Consider the following 26,409-nt stretch of genomic DNA (forward strand, 5'->3'; position numbering starts at 1 on the left):
GCTGGGGACGCCAGGTCTGGGGGCTCTGGTGGCGCACGCTACAGGGCACACCTAGGCCGCTCCCCCGGCCAGAGGCACGGAGCTCAGGCGCTTGGGGCCCTGGCCACTAGGTGGCAGCAGCGTGGCTGTGATGCCGCCCGCAGTTCTAGAAAACCCGAAGGGCAAAGCTGAAGGCTCGTCTGCTTCCAGCAGAGCCGGTGCTCAGAACGCTTCGTCCCCTGCCGCCCTCGGCCTTCAAGGCCCCCTGCTTCCCCGGTAGACCCTCCCGGGGCGGATCCTGCTTCTGCTCCGCTGTGTAGGTTACCCGACGTTACCGGTCGTGCAGGGGAGGTGGGTTCGCGGCTGTAAGACCAGGGCCCCCGGCGCTTGTTCTCCGTCCTCATGCCCGGGGCTGCCAAGTAGTCTGCATGGACCTGCGCCACCCCCGAGACTGACTCTGCATTCGTATCGGCCATGGCCTTCGGGTGGGGCCGAAGAGGGAGGAGACGTGCTTTGATACGGGGAGATCTTAGAAGTCCGCTCGCACTTCACCCGCGAGCACGTGTCCATCCTGACGGCGTGGCCCTGAGATGCTTGCGCCTTCGAGATCTCTGGACGGACCGCAGGGCGTGCTCGTGATGGTGGTCGGCCTTGAGCCTGGCTGCCTCCCGTCCGAGGCCCCGGGAGGGGGACGTGGCTGCCGAAGGGTGAGGCGGGGCACCGGCGCGTAGCCGGTGGGTGACACGCGTGGGCGCAGCCCGTCGCCCTTCGAGCTGCTGCGCCGGCGCTGCGGAGGCGCCCGGCTGAGGCCCTGGTGTGTGCCGGGGTCCTGGGGGCCGAGCCCCCGCTGCCGCTCGCGAGCGGGCGTTCTTAGGCCCTTCGGTCTTTCCACGTCGCAGTTGTGATATTTCTCTGGGGGGACGCGGATTCCAGGTGGGTCCCCTCCCAGGTGACGGTGTGGATTGAAGCGCCCTGCACGGGACCGGGCGTGGCTGGTGCCGAGCCCTACGGTGACTTCCCAGTGACCGTGGGTGGGTGCGTTAGGCCGGTTTTACAGGGGCTTCTCCGGGACAGGAAGTGAGAATCTTGGCAACTGTGATCCTAGGCGGGAGGTGCTGGGGGCTGCTGCTGTGGGAATCATGTTGCATACATAGCACAAGAGGGTCTTCTGGGAAGAGACACACGGTGAGGAAGGGGAAGGCAATGGACAGGAGGGAGGGGAGAGAGGCAGGTAGCATCTGGAACTCGAGTCTGAAAGGAGCAAAGTGAGCTTTTCTGTTGTAGAGTCCCGAACCACAGCACAAGCTCAGCCTTGACCTCCCTTACAGCTTGAGTCGTGACCTGGGCGCTAAGGACAGCTCTGTCTTGCAGTGACAGTGACTGCTTGGCCATGGGTCTTGGGCTCACAGGATCTTTGGTCCTCTAAGTCCCTGATGGGAGAGGTGGCCCAGGGACAGGAGTCCGTGCTACTATGCACAGCGGATCCAGGACCCCAGGGGAATCCCGTGGGAGACAGAAGGGACCTCCCACCCTGAAGTAAAGGACAGTGGCTGTTGTATGTGACCACAAGAGGGGACAGAGTCTGACCCCCTCCTTCTGGGTTGGGGAGAGGGAACACAGAATCCAGGGAGCCCTAGGGAAGCCTAGGAATTGTCCGAGGTCCCAGAGTGCATTAATCCAGAGTCTGGGTCAAACGCCAGGTCTTGGCCATGTCGCTGATCGAAGGAGCCAGCTTTGCAGCTGGAGGAGGTGGGGGGGGGTCGTGAGGTGAGGTGGGGGGAGAAAGTAAAAGTCCTCGTTATCAGACTAGGCCAGCTGCCCTTAGAAGGTAGAAACCATTGTAAACCGAGGAGCTTGGGAGCCTGGAATACCGGCTCGCCAGACCTAAAAAAACCTGCGACCCAAGGAAAGTGGGTTCATTCGAGAGATTTCAAAGCACAAACTCAAGTCTGCATAAGGTTACTAAGAGCACAGTTTTGCTTAATGATATTTCTAGAACATAATACGCAAAGCTGCGTTCATTTCCCTCAGAATTTTCCTGAATAGTATTAATAGCTTAGGAATTCAAAGACATTTCTGTTTTTCCTTTTCACACCACCATTCTGAAACATCCCAAGTCCCGGGCAAGTGGCCACTCCCGATGAAGACAGCCCCGCGGAGGATGGGCAGCCTGGGCCTGCGTGGCCACAGAGTGTGGTGGAAAGAGCGGGTTTGCCTGGAAACAGGTCTGTCCCTCTGTGATGTGTGTGTGTTCTAGGAGGCGGAGCTGCGCCGTGTTCTGATAACGGACCCCCGGATGCAAAACCTGTTAAAAACCTTCAGAGCAAAACAAAAACAAAGCTAGTCCTGAAATAAATTGCACTTGAAGTTTTGGGATGATTTTTTTTTTTTAAGGTAAGAAAAACGTTTAGGGTTCTTATAAATCACAATATTTATAAACAAGTAAAAGTAGATTTAGAGTAGCTTTGTTTACCCAGTTGGTTAAATATCCGTTTCGGTACGTGTCTGTGGAGACCGTGGATCTGTACTTGGACTTCTGGGGCCGGGGACTTTCTGAGAGCCTCCACCATTACCTACTGTGTGCAGCCACACCCCTGTCCGCAGCCTCCCTCCCCGGGGGCTCACGAGAGGAAGGAGACCGCACAGGAAGGGGCCGACTGCCGTAGGATTAGGAGGCGTCGACACTCCACAGTCACCTTGCCGCATCCATCCGTGTGCTTTTCATAAATTCTTCAAGATGTCGTCTCTACACCCGATGTGGGGCTCAGACTCAAAATCCGAAGATCAAGAGTCACGTGCTCTACTGACCGAGCCGGCCGGAAGCCCCAGTGCAGGGTTCTTAAAGGAGGTTTGACGAACGGCCATGCGCCGTCTCTAAGCCTGTCCTGTAACCAGAGTCAGAGGGCGGCTGGCAGGTTGCCACTGAGACTCAGCAACCCCCAGGCACGGGACCTCCCACCTTCGCCCAGCTCCCTCACCTGCCACCACCGCAGCCTTAATCCTGTGTCGGAGCAGCACGTGGGCCCTGCGGTCCAGGTCCCCAACATGCAGTGAGTCATGGAAGTGACCACGGAGGTGTCCCCTGTGCCTCCGTAGAATGTTTTCTCTTCGCTGCCTCCTTGACTGCTGGTCTGGCCCATCTGCTCCTTTGTAACATAAGGTACCAGATGCTGCAGAATTTAACAGGGTGGGGGGATAACTCCTTTGACAAGTACTGTTACATTTAAAAAGTTTGAAGGTTCCTAGCAAAAGTGAACAGGAAGTTCAGAGTTCCCATATGCCCCCTGCCCACCCCCCAGGCTCCCCTCCTACCGACAGTCTGTGCCAGAGTGGACAATTGCAATTTTATTTTCATTTTTTTAAATTTTATAGAGAGAGGGAGAGGGAAAGAGAGAGGATCTTACGCAGGTTCCACGCTCGGTACGGAGCCCAGCGAGGGGCTCGATCCCATGACCCTGGGTCATGACCTGAGCTGAAGTCAAGGGTCGGTTGCTCAACTGACTCAGACACCCAGGCAGCCCTTGATTTTCTTCTGTGCTCTTCCAGCCAAAGAGCTTCCTTGACCTCCCCCTCGAGCCTTCTAGTAGCCTCTGCCCCATGAGCCTTGCAGCACCTCTCTAGAGCATATCCGGCCCGGTTTCGTTACAGTGCAAGGAGCGACGTCGGTTTTTGTGCTTGTGGTAGTCACTTCAGTTGTTCTGTCAAGCCCTTCAACCTCCGTGGTTTCGTGTGGTCCCCACACAGCCCCTGGGACACAGGTGGTACAATAGGAATACGTCCATCTTACGGAGGAGGAGGCCAGCCCAGAGAAGTCAGATGGCTTCAACAGGTCACATAACTAATTGGGAATCAGAAGCGAAGACCTTTGTGCTTCCCAGAAATCATGCAATTATCCTGTTTGGCTACAGCTCGAATTCCTTTTCCCTTTACCATTCGCCACATCTCCTGACGTGAGAACGTGTCTGTCCCGTCCAGGGCAAGAGCTAGATGTTGAAGTCTACCTGAAGTTGCTGAGCCAGCGGAAGAGTTACTTTTCTTCCGTCCAAAAAGCCAGTCTGCCTTCTCTTGGTCGGTGTCCCTGGGCTTCCCGCCATCTTCTGCCACCAGGCGAAGGGGCGATGCCTGGTCGCCGCGAGGGAGAAGGTGCTTCGCCCGCTACACCCGTACGTCCGTTCATGGCCCAGCCGGAGGAAGCGGCACGAAGGGGAGAGGAGGGAGGATGACTGCAGGGTGGCCCCTGCAGGGGTGGTTTCGGCTCAGAAGGTGCAGGCCTGGGTGGAGACGGCCTAAGGGGGGTGGAGTTGGACACCAGAGTTGAGGGGGACCCAGAATTACAAGACTGGGCGGTCGACAGCTCGTGGCTGAAACCGAGAAGTTGGAGAGAGGAAGCCGGGGGGCCAGCGCTTTCGGGACGAGCTTGCGCTGGTCCGTCACGTGAGCTACCCGTGATGCTCTGGGCCTGTTGCCGGCAGCCTAACTCCTGTACTTGGGTGAAGAGGGATCACGAACCATGAAAGATGGAGATTAGAGGTGAAGGTAACGTGCTCTGGAAGGAGAAATGAGAAAAGCTCCTCTATGTGATTCTAGCACACAGAAGTCACAACAGAAAAGGTTATCAGATCTAGAAAAGAATAGAGAAAGAGCCTTATGTTATAGAGAAGACTGGAGAATGTGGGTCGGGGTAGTAAGGCATTCAATGAAAAGTCAAATTCAGGACACCTTAAAACAACCAACTTCTTTTATTAGAAAGCAACAAACATGCAAATGGCAAGTGTAGAAATTTATCTGAACCAACATTTTCACTATAATGAAAATTACTCTCCACGCTGACCCAAGCTCTCCTATCCGAAGGTTAGGGAAAATATTGCACTTTGCATTTTCTAGCACTCCTCATACATGGCAAAAAGTTTTAAAAACATTTTGCTAGTTTTGTTTTACACGCTCTCCCAAATTCATGCACACAGTCATTCCAAACCAATGTCAGGTTATCCCCAAAAAAGGGAGAAACTCCAAAACACCATAACCTTAGAATTGCACTAAAGCTCCGTAAAGAGAAAATATAATCAATGTCTTATACAAATTTCAGACCATCTAAGTGCTTGCCGATAAGAGCTGGTTATTCCTCATCCTCATTTTCATTCTCCTGACCAGAACCTTCTGATCGGTCACCCTCCAGCCGGTCTGGAAAACACACAGAGGAGACGCACAAAAAGAAACACTTTCAGAATTACGATTAAGATAATATACAATACCTTCTATTTAAAACCGATGAAAATGTATACATACGAACATATCATCGTGTAAACATCAGTTCACCTCCGTGTGTAGGGAAGCTATTTTTTGCCGCTAGAAGCAAATAAGAGAGTCCGGGAAACAGCACTATACCTTAGAATATGCATGTAATTCTAACCGTAATACAAATTAAAAAGAAAAACCCTAAGGATCCGGATATATCCCGGTCTACTGTGGGGTTTTTCAGATCGTATTCTTTGGAGTCCAGGAGCCTAAGGAGGTGTCTTGTGACACCAGTAGACCGAGGGGGGCTGTGGGGGAACCCGGGGAACATTCCTAAGGATCTGTGTATTCTGTTGATAAAAAAATTTTTTTCAGTTAAATATCTGCTATGTTCCAGGCGTCGTGCTAAGGATACAATGGTGACCAAAACAGACCCGCGGTCTCTGCCCTCGAGGGAATACGGGATGGTGAACTGGCGCGTGACACGGCCCGCTGTCCCCGACCGTCACGGTTTGCGCGTCTTGCTCCTCTGCTTGGGACCCTCGCCCCGTCCTGCAGCCGTAAAGCTTCTGCGCACCTACTCAGTGCGACCGTTATCCCGTGTGAAACGTTTCTGGGACTTTTCCAAACCCCCACTTGCAGAATGAGGAACTCCTTCCTCTACATTCCAGACTATCCCGTGTGTCCCGTATAAAGATGACCTGACTGCGGAGACAGGTCGTGTGTGTCTTCTTACTAGACTTGAAGGGCTCTGAGCTCCTGGGAGGGTAGGAACTTTTTCTTTTTTCTTCTGTCCTCAGAGCCTGGTACAGCAGTCCATGCATATAGGTTTTACTAGGATATGTTACGTTAGGTTATGTGAAGAAGGCCACTTTAAAAGCCCCTGTCACCACTAGCATGGAGCCCCTTCTGTCACAGGAACACTCCCCCCAGGGCAGCGTGGAAAACACGGAGATCAGACATGGGGGAGAAGTTCAGTCCCGGCTGTCAACAGCAAGAAGACTGAAGCCTGAGCTTTTACTTAGGACCTCCAGAGGCGTGAACTCTCCCACTGGGTCACTGGGTCCTAGGTCAACACCACCAAGAGGAGTGTACAGAGGGACTGTGTGTTTTCTGTCCAAGTGAATGAAACTAAATCCCCTCTATGCTGACTCCATTTTGAAATCAAACTAATGAGATGATGTATATGATCTATAATCTGAACTACATAAGTTTTAGCTATTATTATTATTATTATTATTATTATTATATAGTACGTGTTCCATACACATTTGCAAAATAAATGAACCAAAACAAGGTTTGGATTGACCTTCATGTATCAACCACTAAAGAATCCAAGCACAGTGGAAGAATTTCTGGTCAGTACTAACGAATGTTAGTATAAAAGAGATTATAATCTTTATATTGTGATACACTTTCACGAGGGAGCGAAACACGAAGTCACTATCTGCCTCGGTAGATTGCCGTGAGTGGGAATCCTGGACACGGCTGACTATATTCAACAAACCTATTCCTGTCCCACTGGAAGCACGAGGAAGGAGTGTCCGCCTGTTTCAAAGTGCGCCGGTTCTTAGCCACATTCCTTTTGCTCGTCACACTATGCGTGAAGATGGGGAAACGGAGGGTCAACAAGAATTGTCACAGTCTTTAACTCAGGGAGTTTACGGTAGACAACAGACTTCTGCAGAGTCCAGAGCAAGCCGCAGAGTCAAGCGAGGGCCAGGAGTGTCTAGCATAGGCCAGCGAGTGACTGACCGTGGCTCCCGGAATGAGAAGAGGGCAGAACGGTGGTTCTTTTTTCAAGTGCATCACAGTCACTGCAGAGTCCTCTCTCAGAACATAAGCCCAATTTCTAAGAATAAAGGAAACCTTCTGTTCGTGAAGTCCCACCTCTCCGAGGCAGGGAAACTGCACCGCAGCTCAATGTTTACACCGACCTCTGGTTGGCAGTTATAGACCGGGGAGGCCTGACAAACCCTGTTCCTTGAAATGAAAACTGAAAATAAGAATCGCTTCTAAATCCACTGTTTTTAAACGCAGACAATACTGTGATAGGAAAAGGCAGGATAAAACGGCGGAGAGGGACAGGTTAGGTAGGACCCGGAGGCTCTGGGCGGGGAGGACCGCATATTTCGGAACAGCGCTGGGAGTGTCTGACTACAGCCAACCCCCACAGGCACAAACAGGGTCCCTCTTAGGAATGTAACAAACGCCATCCGCTCCCCCTCGGGGCCCCCTCAGGAATTTGACAATCAAGATACCTAACTAGAAAAGCAAACCATAAAACGTGTGTTACAGGAGGAACAGTATGACTCCTCGTACAATGGAACCGAGTCAACCAGGAACGGACGACCCAGCACCTAGAGCTGTCCAGCCAGTAAGGGTAGGACCTGAGAAGGAACAAGGGGGCAGGGAAGGGAGAGGCGACCAGAATCTTCCAGACAAAGGCCCTTGCCTACAGTCCCGGGCATTGGCTTTCAAATGTGCCCTGTTAAGAGAGCTTCCATGCTCTTCTTCCTTCCTGCCCTTACACTCCGCAGACTTGGGCCTGCTGCTCCTTCTGTGTCGCCTCTAAGTTCTTCGAAATGGCGAGACAAGGAACCCTGGGTACTGAGGTGAAAAATCCTGCAACGGTACCAAACCGTTTTTGTAAATACGGTTTACGTTTGTGGGAAGCCTTTTTTATTCTTGTTAGGAATATTTCCTCAGGAAATTATTTTTGGTCGGGGAAATATGAAGAGATAGAGAGGAAAACAATTCCCCGAAGGAATCCTGTGTTCCACAGAAATACTGTGTAGTTCTCCAGACCATCCCTCACAAAATTATTTATTTTTCTAAGAAAAAGAATAAATATGTGACTGACTGTTAGAGATGTGACACCAGAAATTCATTCATTTATTCAACAGACATTTGATGAACAACGAATACTGCCAGGCGCTGTTCTAGGAGTTAAATATCCAGCTATGAATAAGACAAACTAGGTCTCTGCTCTCAATGAGACCACTTCCTAAAGGGGAAAAATCGAAAACAAGACAACCGACACTTTCCCCCTTTAATTTGTAAGAAGGCAGCAGATACAGTAACGAAAAGTTGGGCTAAGTACTTGAGGAAAATAGGCAATGAACAGAGTGGGTGACTGAGAGGCAGGGCGCGAGCGAGAAGGCACATGAAGCAACGTCACGTTGGGTGAAGTGTCTACCGAGACTTTTCTGAGGAGGTGATGACGCTGGAGCTGAGGGCTCAACTGTATGTTCAGTTCAGGGCCAAAGTCCTTCAGGCAAAGGAAGCAGTCAGTGAAAAGGTCCTAAATGTGCTAATAAGCTTGATCAGTCTGAGGAAAGAAGAGGCGGCCGGCATGCTGAAACGCGGTGCGCTACGGGATAACTGGAATGGCTGGAAGTCAGAGGCTGGCAAGGGTTAGATCATGTAGGACCTGGCAGACCAGGTCTTTTTTTTTTTTACTAAAATTTTTTAAAATCTTTATTTTTGAGACAGCGAGTGAGCGCGAGAGAGAGCGCAAGTGGGGGAAGGGCAGAGAGAGAGGGAGACACAGAATCCGAAGCAGGCTCCAGGCTCTGAGCCGTCGGCACAGAGCCCGACGCGGGGCTGGAACTCATGAACCACGAGATCATGACCTGAGCTGCAATTGGACACTCAACCGACTGAGCCACCCAGGTGCCCCAGACCAGTCTTATTTTACGAGCAATGGGGATCCCCCAAGAATTTTAAGTGGGGTGACAGAGCCTAATTTATGTAAAAAAGGGGCTAATAAACTGACCCGGGCAAATCCAGCCCATAGCCTATTTTTGCAAATAAACTTTTATTAAAACAGAGCCACGCCCATTCATCTACAGATTATGTGTGGCCACTTTTACACGACCACATCAGAGATGAGTAGCTACAGCAGACACCAAGTGACCCACAAAGTCTAAAATAGTTACTATTTTGCCATTTCAAGAAAAAATTTGCTGACCCACGTTTTAAAAAAGATCCCTCTGGCCACCCTATGGAAATCAGACTGTGTGAAGGCGGGGGTGGGAGCAGGGAGACCAAGAGTAGGTGAATATGGTTATATTCCGAAGTAAAGTTACAACTGCTGACGCAGTGAACCTGTGCATAGGACTTGGTAAGTGCCGTGAGCTCAGTCGAGGTCGGGCTCTGGCACCAACCACGGAGGGCACCATGGCCACCTAGAGCTCCCTGGGCCAAGGCCTAGAGGTATGAAGGGAAGTATGTCAAGTGATGCTTCAGGGTTTCCTAAGTCATGCTAACACATCTGGACTCTGTCCTGAGAACACGAGAGGCACATTTTAAGGAGAGGAGTAAATTACCAGATACTGAGACATTCTAGAAGAGGTTAGAATGGTGCAAACACACAATTACCATCTCTCCGAAGTCTATCAAAACTTCCAGGGGTCTCAGAACTGCCTTCGCGTCTCAGAATGGCTGGCCTGCACTAGAAGTCTTTGTAGAGGCCGCTTTTAGGCAAACAGGCTCGGGCAATGGACTGTTTAAAGGGCCCACAGCGACCACCTGGCTGGATACAGACAGGCCCACCAGGGGACCCACCTCAAAACAGCCAGAGGCCCTAAGTGACCCATGGGCTCCTTACAACCAGGCACAGCTACCAATAAAGGGAAAATTCCACGGCAGCCACACCTCCTCATCTCCTCCTTTAAAAACAGCCTCCACCCACGGCCTCCTTGCAGACAGCTTCTCCTCTGCCTGCCTGCCCCCGCTCCCCAGCCGCATATTCAGTAAACCTCTATCTCCTTCGTTCCGCCTCAGGTGAATTGCCCCCCCCCCCCGCTTCTACCCGTTGCCCCACATTTGGGGGCCCCCATCCGAAGCATACACCACATTCAGACACCACAGTCTTTACTGCCGTACTCATGGGGATGATTTTGCATGCTGTTTTGAAAATGCAGAAGCTCAAACCCTATTCAGAGCAAATGAGTAAGAATCTTCAAGGGGTAGGACCCAAGTATTTGTAGTTGACAAAGCCGCACCGGGGATCTGAAGTGCAGCCTTCGCTGAAGATCACAGCTCCGCCAGGAAGAGGCCGCCCAGTACCTGTTCCCTGGGCCTCCCAGGAAGCCTTGTGGAGTAATGGAGGGGCTGGACTATTCTGGAGCTAGCCTGGGCTTACTTGATCGCCGTCCATCACTAACTCTCCTTGAGTACCTACACACGCTCATGGTACTCCAAGAACTGGAGACAAGGAGCAAAGGAGAGGAAAGGGGGGAATAACTGACTCATCAAGTAACCTGATGTCTTAAGGATAAAAACAACTCTCGGGAACATCTTTCTTTCCAGTCTTTTACATAAGAGAAGCAAGAGGGTGAGCTGACTAAACCAATTAGAAGGTGTTTTCGGTTGACGGCAAAAAGAACCGGAAGCAAAGGAATCTTCACAGTATGAGACATCTTCTCTAACACTCAAATCAAAGGAGGCCAGTGGTAGCTGTTGGCGAACAAACCACATGAGCACCCGTACAAAACAGATTCTGCACAGACCAGAGAAGAATGTTTTCCACAGAAAAACTAAGGAAGAGCCCTTCGCCAGATAAACTCTTCAGAGCAAGCAAGTTTTAAGAATCCTAATTGGCAAATGTTCTAGAAAAGCTACCTTCTCAAGTCTGAAATCTAGATGAATTTTAAGGGTTACTCACTGTTATTGAAGAAAATGGATCAAAAATCTTAGTCATTAATGTGATAATACAGGAGCCTCAAAGCTACTGCAAAAATATTTGTTTGGACTACTAACATTTTCTGTTTACGTTCCATGTTTATTTTTTGTTTTGACCATTTGAAAATCTCATTCTTTCCTGGTAGTAGTTAATATTTACAATTTCATGATTTTCTCCCCATCTCATATGAGTTTCTTTCAATTCTTTAGATGTGCTCCACACTCTTTCTCCTCCAGGACTTCGAAAAATGCTACATACCCTTTACTTTGCCTGGAATATTTGTCCCTACTCTCTCTGAGGAAGTGATATTTAATCCACCGCTTACAAAGACCTGAAGGATAAGCAAAATGATCCTAACGAAGAATGAGGATGTAAGGGGGACAACATGATGATAAAGATCCTGAGGTGGAAAAGAGTTTGACATGCCCCCAAATTCAAAAAGGGCCAGAGTGGATGGAATGGACACAGAAGGAGAAAATACTGTGAATGAGCCTGTAAAGAAGCTTGAGATCAGATCACCCGGGTGGCTGCGTGTCATATTTCTGATCTGAACGTATTCCTACAAGTGAACTTTCTAGGTCAAAGGGGAGTAAGGGCGTGGAACTCAGTTTCACACCTAGGCTTCACCATTCATCAGCTGTATGAGCTGGGGCGAGCTATTACGAATAAATAACCGACTTTCTAGAGGGTTGGAGCTCATTGGGAAACATCTGTGAAATGACTAGCATGGTGCCTGACACATTACAGGTACTCTAGAAACGATGGCCGCTGTTACTATTAAGTAACAGGTAATACCCAACATATGAAGACATTTAATTTGTGAAATCAGTGAAGAACAACAAACGCTGTCTCGTTTGATAAATGTACTTTGTTTACAATGGACACTGGATCTTTTCTACTGTTATGAACACTGATTATATTCACTTCCTTCTTGAATATTAATTGTAATGTATACGATTTTGTGTTTCTTTGGCACCGAACCTCACGGTTTATCATCGAAAACAAAAAGTATTTAAAAAATACTGAGGTATCTGTTTCAACCTTCACAGTAGCATGTAACACTTATTTTTGTCTGGGCTAGGAGTAATTTTGACCACATCTACCATCAAAGGGTACCTTACTGTAGAACATAGTGTAAGGTTTATGGTACGATCCTCCACCCTGAGAAGAGAAGCACAGCTGATAAAAGTTTTTAAGTGACTCTGTCTTTTCATTTGGATGCTTTTCAATAAATTTGGTTCATGAGGAAGTAAGTTTACTGTCCTAAGATCCAGGGTTCACAGAACTCCTAGCTCAGGAATTACATTGCCCTCGTTTTGTGGTTAAAGGAAATTATACAAATCACTTTGAAGCAGATCTTAAATAATAGGTCTTAAGCAGATTATTTAAGCAGATCTTAAATAATGTTTTTCAAATGTAACAATGGTTTGAGTAATACAATGACAGTCCTTACCAGCTCTGATATGATTCAGTGAAGCCAACATCCTCAACATGAAAGAGGCTGGGACTGTGATGGTGTTTCTAGTCTCCTCCAGCATGAGTTCATTTCGAGTTATAACCTGAGGCAAGTTAAACAACCAGGTCAGAAGCAATGAAGTAACTATACATTCCCATGAAGATTAGGAGAACAGTAAAAAAATTAGCACGTCCAAAGAGGAATTACTTCATTCTTTCCATGTACGCTGTGTATATTTCCACCTTAAGGCTACTTGATGCCAGGTAATTAACTTGCAGTGAGGGAGTAACATCACAGAACGCTACTCTTTCAACTGGCAGCAAAGAGAAAGGTCACACTTTGAGGCTACTTAAAACATTCAAGAATTCAATGAATTTTTTCTTGTAACTTGTTTCCCCGAGCAGTCTACCTTGTGTCTGCTCATTATTTTCCCCTACGGCAGAGCTGATGCTCTTAGTGACGGAGGGGTGTGAAATTACTATCCCTGGGTCATTTGGATCTCTGGAGAAAACGTTACCTTGACTGAGGCAAAGTAATCTTGAAGAATAAAGTTTTGGATTAAGAGTTACCAATGAATTGTATCTTAAGTACCAAGAACAGGACTAAATGATTACCCAAACACCTAGGAATCTACTATACAGTCATGAGCAAAGGGGGAAAAAGAAAGAGGGAACCGCAAAGCGTGTGGCAAAGGAAAAAAGAAAGGAAGGAAAGCATGAGAGTAAGAGAAAGATGCTAATGTCATCAATGGTTCCCGAGTGATTTACACACTTTCAACTCATGGGGCACCCCCAGGGCCCTTTATAATCTTGCCCCAGGGAGCTGCTTTCTTACCCACTCACCCCTGGTTCGTTATTTACCTACCTTAGGACACCTTGGAACATGCTGATCCTTCATCTCAAGTACTCCTTAGCTCCCTGTCTGCCTGGTGAACTCTGTCCAATTTGTACTTCCTCTGCAAAGACTCCCCCATCCCATCTACCCCATGTATAAGCACCTCTGCTCCTTTGTCACAGGTTCCAGAACACTGTGTGTGCCTCCCTACATTCTGGCTGACTGTTCACAAGTCTGTCTTTCCCACCAGCCTAAAAGCTCTGAGGGAAGGTTTATTTTTTAAAATTCATGAGGGCGCCTGGGTGGCTCAGTCGGTTGGGCATCCGACTTTGGCTCAGGTCATGATCTCGCAAGTTTGTGGGTTCAAGGCCTGCGTTGGGCTCTGTGTGGACAGCTCAGAGCCTGGAGCCTGCTTCGGATTCTGTGTCTCCCTCTCCCTCTGCCCTCCCCGGCTTGTGCGCTCTCTCTCTCTCTCTCTCTGTCAAAAATAAACAATAAAAAAAAGTTAAAAAAAATAAAAATAAAAATAAAAAAATAAAATTCAGCACTGTGCCTGACATAGAAGTTATAAATGTCTACTAGAAAGCAGATGTGGGAACTGTGCCGTGAACTGTCAACCCTGGTCTAGAGCTCTGGCTTTCTAGCTAACGTTTCTCAGTAATGGACCCTCACTTTATGTTTTTAAGAGAATGCAGCATCTACTTGAGCTGCATTCACAGAATGCAGAAACTCACAGAAATTCAACAGTTACGTCAGGAGCTAACTGATTAATGCCATGGACCCTTATTTTCATAAGAAAGCTTCTATGAAAACCCACTAATAAAAACCCCAGCTGAAGTTAGGGAGGAAAAGCCCAGAATTCAGCGTTTGTGTCATCCACCTTCCCTCTTCTCATCCCACAAAAAACCTACAGCTTCACACAACCCAGTCTGAAAGCTGTTGGTTTAACAAGGAGCTGAAGAAATCTAAAATATAACAAAAAGGAAAAGATTCTCCAGTCATTTGTTCTGCTACTTATTTGGCTGTGATTATGGAGGGCAGCCAGAGTGAAACTATTTTCATAAAAGGACAGAAGGTTTTTTAAATGACTCTTCATTGCAAAAGCACAGATAGTCAATCTGTTTCTCTTAAACTATAATACACTTAATCTGGTATTACCGATGATCAGTATTACAATTATCAAAATACTCTGATTTTTACTTCTCTAGTATTATAGGCATGTTATTGTTTCTTTTTCTTAAAATCCGACCTCCTCAATTAAATAAACTTGTTTATGTTACCAACTAATAATGAGCTGATGGGCGTCTTCTTAAGAAAGCATTTCAGGAATAAAGTGACATACACTCATTATAATAAGTATAAGTAAAAAACTTACTTCATCAGCAAGTTTTCGGTTAAAAATCCTGGACTCTTCTAGTGGTGACCAGATCTTTATGTCATAATCTATGCCAGATGAGGCTAGAACTAGAAATAAAATGTGCATATTAATATAAAGCATAAAAACAAGCCATTAAGACACGCATATATGTTATACATTATGCATGTATATATATGCATGTATGTATATGCATATACACATATGTACATGTACAGCCAAACTGAGCTGGAATGGAAATTGTACTGATATATTTGTTAACTGAAAATATGATTTTGAAGATTTTCTAAAAGTTACCCTGGAATATAATTTTAAGACTATCTTGAAATCACTCAAATTTCTTTCTTTTCCATCGCTCTTTTATGAGAAACATGGGCAATGTCAAATGGAAGGCAAGAACAAGCCAAGCTCTCTCGTTCTGGTACATTAACTTGGCCACGTGAAGGCTAAAAAGGCTTGGAGATTGAGTTTGGGGAAGTAGTGCAAAGTTCAGTCAGCCAAAGCTCTTGCAACTGATAATACTTGGAGGAAATATTAGCAGGATAAACTATCTCCCCATACTTTCTGCCAAAAGGAGGTTCTAAGTGTTTTTTGATTGAAACCCAATGAGAGTCATAACTGACTCTAGTGGCTGCCTTCTAGGATAATATGCATTATTTTTATATTAAAAACTAGCACAAAACTGGAGCTGATGTACAGATTTCTAGCCTTTGCCTTATAAACGGCCATCTTACTTGGGTCAAACGGATGTGGCTGCAGGCAGTTTACCACATGATTATCAGCTTCCAGAAGCATTAAATGCTCAGCAGTGTGACGATCCCAGATGAAGATATGGCCACAATCAGAACCACTCATTACAAAATTAGCACCCCAGAAATTGGCTTCTTTTATCTAAGGGTTTAGAAAAAGGAAATTAGAAGAAAACTCAAATCAGAGTTATTAAAACAAAAACTTATTCTATTCTGCAACTGAAAATATTAGAAAAGAATAAAAAAACAGAAGAGAATCTTTGTCTTCTATTACTTTAAAAATGATACAGATTTTTCAGCAAGCATGATATGGCACTAAGTAATGAAAAGTTCCCCATGAACACAGAGATTCTGCTCTGTTCGATGCTATATTTAAAGGGCCTAAAACAGTACTTGGCGACACTAGGTGCTGAATTAGTAACTGCTAAATGAATGAATGGGATTTCTGGGACTGGGCAGTGTAATGGAAACTTCTATATATGTTGCTGACCTTTCCAAAAATGGTTCCATTTTAGGTTTATAATAAAAACAGTTCATAGAAAAAAACGAATAGTTCCTTTTTCTATTTTGCTTTATGATAAAAGAACAAAAAGTACCAATCTTTTTATTAGCTATTCTCCCGCAACTGAGAAAGGATATAGCGTATTTACTTTTATGAAGCAACGAGACAAAGGAATAGGATATACTGGAATGGTTGTGACGCCATATGGATGATTTTGAATAAACCATCCAAAAATCTTTGTAGTTCAGGATTTTTTCGATCATTTCATCAGTAGCTGCCACTTTGCTATTTTTGCCAAAACAAAAGGGGAAGCCAGTTTTGTTGTTGCTTAGCGCTACTGTTATATTTACTTTTCTTTTTTTTCATTCCTATCTCCAATGGTTTTCATCTAAAATTTTAACCACAAAGTATAAGAAATGTACATTGATCACTTCTACTGATAATAAGCATTCAGTTTAGAATAATTAAATCGATACTACCAATGATACCTATAGAGAGAGCCAATTATTTCCCTACCCCAAATAACTTTTTTGTTAAGGAAGCTCTACACACAACGTGTGGCTTGAACTCAGGACACCAGTATCAAGAGTCACACATTCTACCGGATGAGCAGGTATTCCCACAATGTAACTTTTTGCCTTTACTCTGAAGAGTAGATTAAAACTAATTCTATAGGTACTTTTGGATAACTCAATGAATGTATGAGGACAACACTTTCTAAATATGAATGGTTCAGAGTTAACAGTTATGCTAATCATCTTGCAAGATCTTCTTAATATGACACTGGGTATATAGACTTGTGGATTGTAAGACTTGCACAGATCTTAGAGATCATCTGGTCTATTCTTATTTCATAAAGGCGGACACTAAAGTCTAGAGAGACAAAGTGACTGAAGCAAATCTTCACTTGTCAATCTTAAGAGTTATAATTAAAGTCACTGGACTACATTTTGCAATGAGCCTGGATTTCATATATCTAAATCTTCCTCTCCAAACCAACAAAGGGTGCTAATACAAGCTAAAAACAAAAAAAAATCTACTAGGCCGGTAGACAGCAAGTGTGAGAAAGCAAGAAAGACACAACTGTTACTTGTACCAGCTAAAAAATTTTCAATTCTACAATATTTCCTCAGTAGGGCAGAGTTTTCTTTAAACAGTAATGGTCTGGCAATATATTCTAGGACTAAAAGAACCATGTTTCGGTAAAGAGGTAACTGCTAAGGTACAATAATGCTATACAGGAAGCACACTGGCAACATAGGAAGATCATCGTTATGGAAAAAAACTCATATTATGAATCTGCAATTTCTCCAAAGAGTGCCATGAGCATTTGGTACCATTGTCCTGGAGTTGCGATGGCCCTTATAAACCATCTTTACTAGTGGCCTTCTAATGTTCAAAGTATCCAATTCTTCCATTTCTTTCCTTTCTTTTCTCCTCCTGAAGAACTCCTGAATGCGGGCAACAGCAGAGCGTCTACGAATTACATATTAAAAGAAAAAACAAAAATAAATGAAAAAAAAAATCCACAGGCCACTACAGAGTAAAAACGAGGAACATTAAAATACGGTAAAGTCTAGAAAACATTTAAACTAAACATTATCTCAATAAGGCATCCCCAACCAAAGCATAAAAAGGCAAACACAACAGTGAGACTACATCAGACTAGTTGAGTTACTAAAAATATTTTAGTGAAAAGATCACTTAGAAATTTGGTACTGGTTGAGAGTAAAGGAAATCGCATGCGGCACACTGGTTTTTAAAGGGCTATTTTATAAAAACATAATATAGACAAAATTAATAGGCAATTTACTACAAATATAACAAATCCTATTCAGTATCATTTTTCTTCTCCATATTAGGAAATGTAAAGGCATAAAGAGAAACGAGGAGAAACAAAGGGTAACATATAATAGTGGGTAAACTGGTTTTGAGTGTTTGTTTACGATGTTCCCAGCAAAGAACAGACTAGTCAAGAAAAAGAGAACAGTAATATATATACAATAAAACAAGGACTTTCAGATGGATTCTATTCTATATGGAGTCCATATTATAGATTTGGAGCTAATGAGGCAGACTCTCCTCTCCTCAGAACTGAGTTGGTTACAGAGCTGGAGACTGAAGAATAATGGGTTCTCTTTAAGGCTAATTTAACTATTAGAAGAAACTTTTCCTAACATATGATACACTTAATAAGTTTGTTAGTTCTGTTATTCAAAACACTGTCTTTTGGAGCACCTGGGTGGCTCAGTCGGTTAAGCGTCTGACTTCAGCTCAGGCCATGATCTCGCAGTCCGTGGGTTCGAGCCCTGCATCAGGCTCTATGCTGACCAGCTCAGAGCCTAGAGCCTGCTTCAGATTCTCTGTCTCCCTCTCTCTCTGCCCCTCCCCAGCTTGCTCTCTGTCTCCCCATCTCTCTCGAAATCATTATATTTTGACATATAATAGACCAAAAAGTTCTACAAATCAGTAAGAAAAATGAACACTGCAACAGAAAAATAGGCAAAGGACAGGAGTAGGGAAACTATAGAAGAAATGAACAGTCAGCAAATGTACAAAAGGATACCGAGACTCACTTACAATAAGATAAAAATAAAAATAAATTGAGGGGCGCCTGGATGGCTCAGTTGGTTGGGTGTCCAACTTCAGCTGAGGTCATAATCTCCCAGTTTGTGGGTTCAAGCCCCACATCAGGCTCTGTGCTGACAGCTCAGAGCCTGGAGCCTGCTTCGGATTCTGTGTCTCCCCCTCTCTCTGCCCCTCCCCTGCTCACATTGTCTCTCTCTCTTTCTCTCTCAAAAATAAATAAAAAACATTAAAAAACCTGACTTCTCTGTACATCTACCAGATCAAAAAGATTTTAATGTCTCTCAGACTGCCGGTACAGAAAACGAACCCTACTGGCAGGGGTCTGGAAGTGGTTCTATTGAGCAAAAACAGAGTGAACTCCTTCACTGCAAATTTTTCATTGAAGAACACATACATGGGAAGGCATAAAATCCTAAGTGTGTAGCACAATGCATTTTCACAAATGAAACAAGCCCATGTAACCAGCACCACAATGGAGCAACAGAGCATAACCAGAGTTCCAGATTTCTCCTCGTGCTTCATTCCCACCATCCTTCTGCCCTTAAAGGAAACCACTATTCTGACTTCGAACAGTATGAATTACCTCTGCACGTTTGTGAACACTAATTAAATGGAATCAGAGGAGATATATTCTTGTGTCTAGTTTCTTTAGCTCAACATTATGTTTGTAAGATTCATCCATGTTGTCTTATTTAGCTGTAGTAACTCATCCCCTTTGCTGTCCACTACTACTTTGTGTAAATATATTATAACTTATGTATTCATTCAACTGTTGGCGGACACTGGGTTGTTCACAGTTTTTGATTACTGAGTTAGTGCTACCATCAGTGTCGGCTCATGTCCTCGGCAAACATATGTACCTATTTCTGCTGGGTGTATATCTAGGTGTAAAAGGGCCGGACCAGAGCATGTGCATATGTTCACCTTTAATAGAAACTTTCAAACAATTTTCCAAAGTGGTTACACCAAGTTATACTCCCACCAGCAATATACTGAGTTCCTGTTCACTACAAATTAAATAGTATCTATTAAAATTTTAAATGAATTTGCTTTGATGCAATTTTACTTTTAAAGAGTGTATACTGTACAAAACTGAAGCAAATATACAAACATATATACATGTATACATATATATGTGTAATACAAGTTTTTGCTGTACTACTTTGAGAAAGATTGGAAATAATCTAAATTTTATGTGGAAAGGATAGATTAAATAATGTTACATCCATACATTGGAATATTTACACCACCATTAAAAAAGATAAGGAAGATCCATAAAATAACCACATGAATAATGTTGGTATTATACTGCCAAAACTGTAACATAGGTTAATGAATAATTCTTAGAGAAAAAATTCTATATATGCATAGAAAGGGTCTAGAAAACGGACACCAAATTGTAACATGTTTTTAAAACAATTATGTAACAATTTTGTACTCCCACTTTTATAATAAAAAGGTATTTTCTTTTTCATAAAAGGATATACCATAAGTTATACAGGCTTATTTAAAAGTGCTTTAAAAACTTTATCCTATGCTTTGTATATCTAATAAAAGGGGGCACAGGGATACACATACATTTTAGAATCAGATATAATTAGAAACTTCCAGGCAAAAAGATGACATATTTAGCTTATTACGATTTTCTGATTGGGAGCTGATAAGAAGAAGGGTTGAGAGTTCAAACGCTCTCAAAAAAAACCCCACAATTAATATGTTGGATCTTTCTTTTTTCCTGAATTGGAAGAAAAGTCACTCTGAATCAGTTAAAAATATATGATTAGCAAAAAACCAATAAAGAGAAAAACTCTTTTGCTAACAAAGCAGAATATCAGGTAGCAGAGGAAATAGCAATGACCTTGCCGACAAACCAAAGGCCTCAGAGCTATAAATGAAAAATAAATTATATGACAAATTATGAATTTAGATAGAAGCTCAAATTACTTAAAATGTGTGAGCAAAGTTATAAAGCTAAATGATTAATGAAGTGATAATAATAAAGAACTAGTGAAGACAGTACTGGATCAAAAATGTTCATTTCATTTAAAAGTTAGGTCTAGAATATGGTCTAATTTACTGCTTAGTGTTTGTTTGATCTGACCATCCTGATTTCAAAATCTGGATGTCAAGTTATATGGTTTGTATTATATAGTTCTGATCTAAAATTAGGGCACCTGCCACCATGTCACTACAGGAAAATTATCTAAGAGAAAAAGCTTCAAGTGCAGAAATTTCAAATTAGAGAATAAAAAGTAACTGTGGGTGCCATATCTACACATACAATCAGGTAATGTCCAACTCAGCTGACATTTCTAGAGAAATGATCTTAGAATGAATACATTGAAACAACTTTCCTAGAGGATATTTCACAGGAAACACTGAAAAAATATTGGTCATTGAAAATAATTCGTACTTTATTACTTTGCAAATTTGATCAATGAAAATCAAAATGACACATACATATGAAGAACACCAATCAGCAAACAAATATTTATTAAAAGCCTACCATTTGCAAAGTTGTTTGGGGGAATATCAGTTATTCTTTTATAAGAGCTTAGGCTAGTTTTGGAGCACAGTTTAAAAGTCATAAAAGGCATTATAAAGTTAAATAAGCATATACAATTTCAGAAGTGAACAATAAAATAATGAGTATAAATCCCAACCCAATGGGAAAAAAAAATAAAGAAAAAGGCAAAACAAAAAAAAAAAGGATAAAAAACTTAATTCCAAAAAAGGCAAGAAAGTAAAAAAATAAATAAATAAAACAGGATAATTAGAAGACGTGGGAAAGTTTAAATACGCCATAATGATAGTAGATTTAAATAGACTAAATTCACCAACGGAGAAAAAAGAGAATGTCTAGGATACACCTCAAGTATGAGGACAAGGAAAAGCTTCAAGTGAAAGGGTCTTACACAAATACTAATCAAATGAAAGGTGGCTTAGCTACATTAACATCAGACAAAACAGATGAGGATAAAAAGCATTAAGAATAGAGACGATTACTAATACATAAGAAATTCAATTTACCAGGAAGATGTAACAATTTAACATATATGCACTCAGTAGCCTCAAAAATGCATTTTAAAAGAAAATGACATAACTGCAAAGAGAATGAGACACATCTTCCAATACAGTGAAGACTTTAACACACCTCTCTCGCTACTTTGTAAGTCAAGCTGACAAAAACACACAAACAGCAAAGATATAAATTTTAACACAATGAACAGTCTTGATCTAATGGTCACATATGAAATTCCACATTAAAAATTACAGTAATATTCTTTTCAAGGGCCCATGAAAGATTTACAAATTTGACACGTACAAGGCCACAAAGGCAGTTTCTACAAATTTCAAAGAATGCATCTAACACCAACTACATTCTCTGATCACAAGTCAGATGTTAATGGAAAAAAAAGCTAAATTTTTACAACTTAATTTAGAAAAAAAAAGAAAAAAAAAACTATCAAGTAATCTCAAAGAAAATAGAAGAAAGGAAATGATAGAGAAAAAGGAGAAATAAAAAACAAAAAGAATAACAATATAGAGTTCTGCCATGATGATGAAGAAAAAATTAAGGGGGTTTAAATAAATAATGTTATGAATAAAAAGGTCATTATAACTCAAGACAGTAGAAATAAAATAGACAATAAAAATACTATAATAACAAATTTCCAACCTTAGATGAATTGACACATTTTTTAAAAACCTCTTAAAACTGACTAAAGAAGAAAGAGATCATGCAAATAGTCTACAGCTATTAAAGAAGTAAAATAATACTTAAAAACCATCTCCAAAAGAAAAAAACTAGGTCCAGCTGGTGTTATAGGTATAATCTACTAAGCTTTTAAAGAAAACATCATTCCAACCTTATACAAACTCTACCAGGGAAAGGAAAAATAGGAAATATTTTTCTACTTATGTTTAGTGTAACTTTTTACCAAAAATAGGATGAGGAAAATATAAGAAAAAAATTTCATTCCCAATATAGATACAAAAATCCTTCGCCAAATATCAGCAAATCAAATCCAACAATGTATCAGAAAGATAATACATCATGATCAAGTTAGGTTTATCCCAGGAATACAAAGATTGTTTAACTCAGTTCTATATGTAAGGATCTTGAAAGTCCTTACTCCAAACTTGCAAGTAAAAAGCTGAACAGACTGAAAAATCAACAACTCCTCTTGGATCTGTAAGAAAGGGGAGGACACAGGACAAACTGCTGTCCCTAAGACTGGAGAGAAAAACAGGCAAACAGGGAGTCATAGCTTAGCAAAGAAGAGACTTGAAGGTAAGAACACCTGAACTGTGATTGAGGGACTGCTGGAGGCTCAGTGTGGACAGCTGTAAGAGTTAAAAACGCCAGGGGAACCCAGTCATAGGGTGCCCCCCACCCCAATATTTTCAGATTTACCTCCAGGAGCCAGACCAGATTGCCACACTAAATACTGGAGAAAAAATCCCCTTGAGTTTCTGGCAGGGAGAGGGTAAGAGGAAGTACTCTGAAATATGCCAGAGCATTCTCTTCTTCTTATAAGGTCTGCTCTTAGTGGAAACTAGTTAACCAGAGTCCAATGTGCTGGGGTACTATCAGAGCCCAACTAACCTAGGGGAGGGAAATAGCCAACTACAGCTCTCTACAGGATGACCCTGGTCATCCTAGCCCACCTAAAGGGAAAGAAAAAAATAAGCTAATGAACACTTGTAAAGTCCAGAGATGTATGTTCACTAAAAGACTGAGAACGAATCATAAGATTAAGAATGCTTCCTCTCCCCCACGCCTTACAACCACATTGCTAAAGGTTTAGAGCAGTTCCTTTTACACAGAACGCTATACACATTTGAAGAGACAGAGAAAGCATCAGAACCAGACATGACAGGGATGTTGGAATTATCAGGCCAGGAATTTAAAACAATTATGATTAATTTGACTATAATTAATGAAGGGCTCTGATGGATTAGGTACACAACATGCAAGAACAGATGGCCAATGTAAGGAGAACACTGGAAATCCTAAGAAAGAAGTAAAAAGAAATGCCAGAGATAAAACAAAGCACTGTAACAGAAATGAAGGATGCTTTTGATAGGTTTGTTAATAGACTGGACATGACTGAGAAAAATCCTTGACCTAGAGGATGTATCAATAGAATCCTTGAAAACCAAAAAGCAAAGAAAACAACGACTGGACAAAAACCCAAACAAACCAAATATTCAAGGACTGTGGGATAACTAAATAGATATGACATAAGCGTAATGGGAATACAAGAAGGTGGAGGAAAAAAAAAAGAGAAATATTTGAAACAATAATGACTCAGAATTTCTACAAATTAATGTCAGACACCAAATCACAGATCCAGGAAGCCTAGAGAACACCAAGCAGGATAAACACCAAAACAAAACAAAACAAACACAAAAAACAAAAAACAAAAAAACCCAGAAAAAAACAAAATCAAAAAAACCCAAAGCAAACCAAAACCAAAATCTTATACCTATGCATATCATTTTTAAAATACAGAAAATCAAAGATTAAAAAAATCCTGGAGGATGCCAGAGGAAAACAAACATCTTACCTAGAGAGGAAAAAAAATAAGAATCACATCCAATTTCTCCTCAGAAACTATGAAGCAATAAAGGAACAAAGTAAAATATTTAAAGCACTGACAGGGAAAAAAAAAAAATCACCAACCTAGAATTCTATGCCCTGCAAAATGATCCTTCTTGTGAATGAGAAATAAAGACTTTCTCAAATAAAAGCAAAGGAATTTGTTGCCAGTAGACCTGCCTTGCAAAATTGGTATAGAGAAGAAAAAATATATAAATCAGACATAGGGATCTATATAAACAAAGAACATCAAAGAAGGAATAAGTGAAGATTAAAATTAAAACTTCATTTTTTTAATTAAAAAATTTTTTTAAATGTTTATTTACTTTTGAGACAGAGAGAGACAGACTGTAAGTGGGCAAGAGAGGGAGACACAGAATCCGAAGGAGGCTCCAGGCTCTGAGCTGTTAGTCCAGAGCCTGACGTGGGGCTCAAACTCACAAACCATGATATCATGACCTGAGCCGAGGTCAGACGCTTAACCAACTGAACCACCCAAGTGCCCCTAAACTTTCATTTTTCTTACTCTTAGTTTACCTAACAGATAAGTTTCTTCAAAATAATAACAGCAATAATGTATTCCATTACGTATGTTGATGTAATATATCTTATGTGTATATATGCTTATGTATGCTTATATTAAAGTGAAATGAAAGGCAGCAATGATACAAGGGACACAAGAAAGAATCAGGATTTTGTTATCATATAATACTCACGCTACCTGTGAAGTGGTGTAGTATGATTTGAGAGTGGATTGGATTAGTTGTAAATGTACACAGCAAACTCTACGGCAACCACTAAAAAAGATTTAAAAAAGAATTGTAGCTGATATATTAAGAAAGGAGAGAAAATGGAATCATATAAAATGCTGAATTCAAACCACAAAAGGCAGAAAAAAAAAGGAAAAGACAAAAAATAGGAACAAAGAATAGAAAACTATAATGAATATGGTAGACATTAATCCAATTATATCAATAGTCACCTTGAATGTCAATGTTCTAAATTACACCAATTAAAAAACAGATTATCAGAATGGATCAAAAAATATGACCCGGCTATCTGTTGTCTACAAGAAATCCACTTAAAAATAAATAAAGAAATCCATTTAAAAATAAATAATTAAAAAAATAAAGAGATTAAAAGTAAATAAATGTATGGAGAAAAATATCCCATGTTAAATACTAAACAAAAGAAAGCAAGATTAACTATATTTCTTTTGGACAGAGCAGACTTCAAAGTAAGCCAAGTTATCAGGGATAAAGAAGGGCATTAAATAACATCAAGGGAGTCAATTCTCCACGAACAATCTTCAATGTGTATGTGCCTATCTAGAGAGGGTCAAAACACATGAGGAAAAAACTGACAAATGCAAGGAGAAATAAACGAATCCACTACTGTAGTTGGGAGACTTCAACACCCTTGTCTCAGAAAGGGGCAGATCCAGGAGGCAGACAGTAAAGCCATAGTTGCACTCAACACCACCACTGATCAACTGGATATAATGGACAACTAGTGACTACTTCATGCAACAACAGCAGAATACACATTCTTCTCGAGTTGAACATACATCAATATACACTACATTCTGGGTCATAAGACACATGTTAAAGGCTGTTTAATATTAGAACATTTGTAAGTGTATTAGCTGGCTAAAGGAGAAAAAATAGAACTCAACAGATGAAGAGTTAGGTGACTGATTAAATCAATACTCGTTCATGATAAAAACTGTTAGTAAACTAGGACGGCCTAGGTAGGGAAGCCCCCTAACCTCATAGGAGGTATCTACAAAACCCTGAAACACCAGTACAAATAAACTCATGTAGGCACTTTTTTCAAAATCAGGAGCAAGGTGTGATTCTTACTATCCTCATTAACCAATACCCAGTAAGCAATAAGAATGAAAAGGAGGAAAGAAAACTCCTTTTTGCAACGATATGACTGTCTACATAAAAAAAGCTTAAAGGAATTTATATGCTAACTAATAAATATAACAGAAAAACACTTGGGTAGATATAAGATCATTATATAAATCAACTGCATTTCTAAACACCAGCAACAAACTATCAACAGAGTATGAGTTTAAAAAAAAAAAGGGAGGCATAAGCTTAAAAAAAATTCATTTACAATGGTAACAAAAATGAAAGTATCTATAAATAAGTTAAAAAACGATATGCAAAACTTGTTCATAGGAAATTATAACCTGTTATAACCTGGGGGCACCTGGGTGGCTCACTCAGTTAAGTGTCCGACTCGATTTTGGCTCAGGTCATGATCTCATGGTTCATAGCTTCAAGCCCTGGTTCTCTATCTCCCTCTCTCTCTGCCCCTCCCCCATTCATGCTCATGTTCTCTCTTTCTAAGTAAACATAAAAAAATAATAATAACCTGTTACTGAA

The 26,409-nt window shown here is 42.1% G+C and overlaps 1 protein-coding gene across 7 annotated transcripts in view; it reads right to left on the reverse strand.

Moving 5' to 3' along the window:
- Positions 1-4,699: 4,699 nt before the first annotated feature.
- The window catches only part of DCAF6 (DDB1 and CUL4 associated factor 6), a 132,716-nt gene continuing 111,006 nt past the window's right edge, over positions 4,700-26,409 (reverse strand). For all 7 annotated transcript variants that reach the window (XM_027046136.2, XM_027046133.2, XM_027046140.2 and 4 more), the window contains 5 exons: positions 17,157-17,295; positions 15,303-15,459; positions 14,569-14,657; positions 12,357-12,462; positions 4,700-5,160 (listed from right to left, as the gene is read on the reverse strand). In XM_027046136.2, the coding sequence (XP_026901937.1) occupies positions 5,096-5,160; positions 12,357-12,462; positions 14,569-14,657; positions 15,303-15,459; positions 17,157-17,295 (556 nt within the window). In that variant the 3' untranslated portion in view covers positions 4,700-5,095. The remainder of the gene's footprint in view (positions 5,161-12,356; positions 12,463-14,568; positions 14,658-15,302; positions 15,460-17,156; positions 17,296-26,409) is intronic.

This window comes from Acinonyx jubatus, chromosome E4 (genome assembly GCF_027475565.1).
Source record: "Acinonyx jubatus isolate Ajub_Pintada_27869175 chromosome E4, VMU_Ajub_asm_v1.0, whole genome shotgun sequence".
NCBI lineage: Eukaryota > Metazoa > Chordata > Mammalia > Carnivora > Felidae > Acinonyx > Acinonyx jubatus.